The 5,345-nt window shown below is 32.5% G+C and overlaps 1 protein-coding gene across 1 annotated transcript; it reads right to left on the reverse strand.

Annotated features, from left to right (window-relative positions):
- Positions 1–1,823: 1,823 nt before the first annotated feature.
- On the reverse strand, positions 1,824–4,906 carry LOC107913394 (very-long-chain (3R)-3-hydroxyacyl-CoA dehydratase PASTICCINO 2). Its single transcript, NM_001327082.2, has 9 exons — positions 4,671–4,906; positions 4,469–4,580; positions 4,343–4,361; positions 4,135–4,223; positions 3,993–4,046; positions 2,735–2,805; positions 2,559–2,640; positions 2,285–2,381; positions 1,824–2,187 (listed from the first exon to the last, which is right to left on the reverse strand). Exons 1-9 carry the CDS (start codon positions 4,739–4,741, stop codon positions 2,117–2,119), a joined length of 666 nt encoding a protein of 221 aa, NP_001314011.1. The 5' UTR covers positions 4,742–4,906; the 3' UTR covers positions 1,824–2,116.
- Positions 4,907–5,345: the final 439 nt, after the last annotated feature.

Consider the following 5,345-nt stretch of genomic DNA (forward strand, 5'->3'; position numbering starts at 1 on the left):
ACTCCCTCACAACTCACCAATTTGCCAGGTAGTTGATCCACAGTTTGCCATTACCTTGTTTGCTGGTTGGTCAATTCGCCACTCTCCAGCTTCACCTCTCAACTCACTATTCCCCAGCTCGCTTACTCACGGGAAAGCCTCTTCAAATGTACCTCTGAGGTTATGTGTCAGACCTAGAGGGGTAATGTGTTGTTGTGCATGGCACCTAGTTATCCCCTTGCAAGTCCTATTAGGGAACTGTGCCTTATAAATATGAAAATAGCTTCCATGAGAAGGGGACAGGAGAGAAAGCCTTCAACAAAAAGTTGAAAAAGAAAGAAAATTAACTGGTTCGTGCACATTTTCTTTCCATTAATTCATTTCTTCTTTTTTTATTCGAGTAGTTTTTAGTTTTTTTAACATTAATCTCATTATAAGTTCTTATAATATCTGTCTTTTTTGATACAATGCCTACAACTACCCATAGCCTCTCCCCAACCCTTAAATAGGAGGATAATGTGCTTCAGCACACTTAAACCCATGACCTCCTATACTAGTAACAATGTCAATACCAATTAAGCTAAGTCTCAATCAATAGTTTTTCAGTTTCTTTAACTAATCATTATTTGGAGTAGTAATGCAAAACGCTCAAAAGCATATTAAAATTTCTAACTTATACCAATACCAAAATTTTTAATAAAAGTATTCAATTTTTTAATAATATTAGATATTTATGTATCCACCCGATGTGCGCAAAAAATTTTCCCATTATCTAAAACAGGAAAATTCATAGTTATCCATATTCCAAATATCAAAAGTCATTTATAATAATTACTAATAATTATTAATATTCTTTTTACAAATTTACACTTATCCATATAAATTTGGATAAATAGTTGCCAAAATGTCAATAAATTATACGTTCTCTTATCTAGATTAATTCAAATGTGCATTTTTATTAGTTTTTTTATTTTTTTGTAAAATTTTTCTTTTTAAATTTTTAAATAATTATTAATACTTTTTTCTATAATTTCTATAAAAATTTATAGTGAAGCTGTTACACAATCCAAATATGCGTTTTTATTAATTTATATATATTTTGAAAGTTTTCATATTTGAATTTTTATATTTTTTAATTGTTAATAATTTTTAAATATTTTCTTTTTTTTTGTAGTTTTTCTTGTTTAGAATTTAAACAAGTAATTGTCTAAGTTCATATTAGATGTGTATTTATAATTTTTTAGAATTCATTATAAATTTTTAGAATTTTTAATTTTTTTATAGTCTTGCATTGATCCAGAATGAATTTAAACAAATAGTTATTCAACTTCAAATGAACCTAAATAACCATTTATTTAGACTCATTTCAAATGTGCATTTTTAGTTATTTATTTTTAAATGTTTATTGATTTAACATGTTATCTAAACATACTTCCACATATCATGCCACACATTAGCTTTTGATCAATGATATTTGAACTGAATTGAATCAACCGATCAAATACCAATTTGAAGAATAGTATTGAATCGATTGAATTGAGAATTTGTACTATTTCTAATATATTTTAATTTTTAATTTTTATATTTTTTTTATGGTTTCTAAGCCAACCTATAGGACCCAATTGACTTTATCAATTCAATCATGGTTACGAAAACCGAAAAAATCCATTTAACAGTCAAGTTGGTTATTAGCAATTTTTGTTGATAAAAGAAGTCAATTGATTTGATTTTTTTAATAATTGTGATGCACTTTTTATTTAATAGAGAATTTTCAATTTTTTTAATTGAGCTAAGCTAAAATTAAATCTAAAAAATTCAGGTAGAAATCCAACTACGACTCCTGTACCTTTTTAACTTACAGTCTATTATACACCAATGATTTAGAAGACGGTGTGGAAAGAAACAAATGATAATTTATGATACTCTAATAAGTAAGAAGAACAACCACAACAAAACTTGGAGATTTCTGGATTCACGCACCACGCCACCAAACTCACCAACAAATTTTGGTAAATTCAGCCAAAAAGATGCTAACCCTTGAACATTTTAGCCAAAAAGCAATACTAAAAAGAATGAAATGATACATGCACCAAAGTTCGGAGATAACAACCACAATGCCACAAATCTCGAAAACAGTTCACTCCTTTTTTGATTTGGAAAGTGCTCTCTTCCTCTGTCCGAGCATATAACGGTACAAGTGAGGACTACCTGCAACAATATCAAGCCCTTCGAATAAGCATGAATGAGGCAAGTAATCAATCAAGCCGAGATGATGTGTTAAAATGAGGAATTGCTTAGTTCATACCTGGGACATAGATTCCAAGGGCAAGAATTGCAGCATAGAAGTAATCAAAGGAGAAATTCCACTTGTTTGGCATTCTAAAGCAATACTTCTCCGAAGCCTGTAGACACACCAGTTTTATGCAATGAACATACAACAATCATGTGCTTTTTAGTCTTATACCGGTTCTATTAGAATTAAATGCTAAACGGCGCAACGTGAATTGACCATCAACAGGGAAACTCCACTTGATACATCTATAACTTTTGGATTGAATTAAATGATTGGGTGAAATTACCTTGATATATGGCAAGGCAAAGTAGATCAGACCAACTTCACTGCTGATGCCAGTTGGATACAAAACCAAGAATGTGCTATACCTGCTCCGTGAAAATGAATATTAGCAAAATGAACACCAAGGATTCGACGACTTTGTTCAGGGTTTAACAAGAATGGAAGACATGCATTACTTACCTAAGCCACAAATGCCATGAAGGTGCAAAACCAAAGGCCTCCTTCATGCCAAAGAATGAATAGCGTATAATCTGCAATTACAGGGAATTTATGTAAAATTAAAATCAGGATTACATCAGCGTCTATAAAAGAAATGCCCTTCGGCAGGAGGAATTCTTGGAGGACATATACTGTTATTTTTCATAATTTATGTACAGAGAAACATTTGCTCTGAGCAAAGGATCGCATAACAGTAGAAAAACAATACTAAGTTCTAAACTATGTTACTGGACTCGAACTGCATCGGATAAAGGCATATTCCATGTATTTGAAAGGTTTCTGAATGGTCACAGGTATACGTGTCCTATAGGGGTACTTAAAAAGGAAAATGATAGAGTAAGAGTTTTAAACACAAGATGGGCACAAACACAAATGCCTAAGAATCGAACTATATTTGTATTTCTTGTTTCAGCAAAAGTAAAATCATGAATTAAGAATCAAGTTCCTGATCCCAGTTAGAAATAGCAGTCTCAAGTAATCCACTTTACCAAACAATATGCTCCAAACAATGATAATAAAAGAAGATTACATGTAGTAAATTTTTTTTTCCATATTATTATACTTCGCGTAATAAAAATAAGATCTCAAACCTAAAAAAAGCATGATCATTATCAACTAATGTATAATAACATACTCATCGGTTTCAAGCCTAGATCATCAACGTATGGGCCTTTGAATTGATCAACTATCAAGAACGGATATCAGGCAAGGGATACAGCAATGGCAAGAAGAAAGAAAAAACATAAGATCAGCAAACGAGCAGGTCTATGTTTTAGGGGCTATAACAATGTGGGAATTATGGAAGCATAGAAACGAGATCTGTTTTAATGGGAAAGCCCCTAATCCATATGTAGTAGTACGCATTGCTAAGACTTGCTCTGAGGTCTCCCTGGCATTCCAGCGGATCAAGATCGTTAAAGGAACTATGATGACTCATAGGAAGCCGGAGCCTCTCCTATCCTACATGTCTGAGATGCCATTTTAGGATTACTCATGAAGTGGACCACACAAAAATGGCTCGTGAAGCTCTTAAACTGGAGAAACACGCCGCTGTCACCCACAGATAAAATTAACTGGCCGTGATCTTGTGTTTTTAAGCTTTTGAGATTTACCATAAAAAAGTCCAGATCATCACTAATTACAACTCCTAATTTTAACCACAATTTTCTTTTTTTTTTTGGGGGGGGGGGTGGGGGGAACAGAACTAAGTTAAATTTACCTCTGTAATGGCCCAACTGATGACCAACGAAGTAACAAGAATGTGAGTTCGAATCTGCGAATCACGATCATCATTTCAATTTTAACTAAAACTAAGAGAAAAAGAGAAAAGAAGAAGTATAGATTGTAACTTTTTTTGTTACCTCAGGAAAACTCCATAAAATTCCCCAAGTTAAATACAATCTTGATCCTATCTGCGGCAGAGTTGATGACACCGGTGATCTAACCAGACCTGCAAAAATTAACAAAATGAATTTCAAAATTCAAAACATTAAAAAAAATAAAATTAGTGAATTATCTAAAAAATATCGTAAATTTGAAATGAAGAAGAAGAGGGCACTCCGCAATCACCTATTAAGCCATGAAGAATCTGTCAAGTAAAAGAGAAACAAATTTAATTAAATTTAACACAATGGGGAAGAAAATTTCAAATTACAGCAAGTTTAAGACAGATTGGAGTGAGCAGAAGAAGAAAACCTCCATAACGGCAGCGGATTGAGCTAGAAGGAGAGGCTTTTCGACAGCATTATAGACATGTTCATGACCTGATTCTTTCAAAGCCTTTAACGCTAAAAACAGAACCTGAAACCTGCAAAGAAAAACAAAGGAGTTACATAAATAGACGTTCAAAATCGGAAGATTATGAAAAAGAAAGGAGATCTGAGATGAGCGAGCTTGCCAGCCGATGAAGACGAGCCAATTGTAGATGGAAAGGTAGAGCCGCCTGAGAACAGTCAAAGCCGACGCCATGGGAACCCAAAAGTAAAGGAAACGAAGATTATATTTGATTTGTGGGGAAAAAGGCTAGCTAGAGAGTAGAACAAATGAACAAGTTATATGGAGTAATGGGAGGGACTGGGATGATGGGAAGCAAGCTGAAATCTCTATGACCTAGAGAGAGAGAAAATGGAGATGAACTGGGTTGTTTCAGAATGGGGTAATTGACCCAAAATAATGTCAACTTTCCATACAAATAATAATTATCATCATGAAACAATAACCATTTTAAGGAAAATTTCTAATATTAGATGATGTAAGACGCATAAATTGCAAATTTTTAGATTTTAATTTTAATCCAAACTAAATTGGTTAGGAAAAATTTTGCTATTGGTCGAATACTATATATAAGTTATGGGTTTGATATTTTTAGTTTCTATATCTTTTAAATTTTGTAATTTCAATCCTAACTCAAATGGTTATCATTAAATCCATAATTAAAAATGACGATTTTTTTGTAAATATTATGTGAAAGTCACAAATTGACATGGTATTACACATACGATGATATCATGCTTGTCACCTAAGATTTCAAAATTAACAAAATTTAACTTAGTGAGCATTTGTTTCACGAAAT

This window comes from Gossypium hirsutum, chromosome A11, assembly GCF_007990345.1.
Source record: "Gossypium hirsutum isolate 1008001.06 chromosome A11, Gossypium_hirsutum_v2.1, whole genome shotgun sequence".
Lineage (NCBI taxonomy): Eukaryota > Viridiplantae > Streptophyta > Magnoliopsida > Malvales > Malvaceae > Gossypium > Gossypium hirsutum.

What these genes read in the sequence shown, in the direction of transcription:
- LOC107913394 (NM_001327082.2), bottom strand. Translation starts at nt 4,741, where the DNA reads ATGGCGTCGGCTTTGACTGTTCTCAGGCGGCTCTACCTTTCCATCTAC. An exon ending in TTTTATGGAGTTTTCCTGAG is followed by an intron (nt 4,047 to 4,134) that starts GTAACAAAAAAA and finishes CGTGATTCGCAG; the next exon opens with ATTCGAACTCACATTCTTGT. An exon ending in CCTTGGAATCTATGTCCCAG is followed by an intron (nt 2,188 to 2,284) that starts GTATGAACTAAG and finishes ATATTGTTGCAG; the next exon opens with GTAGTCCTCACTTGTACCGT.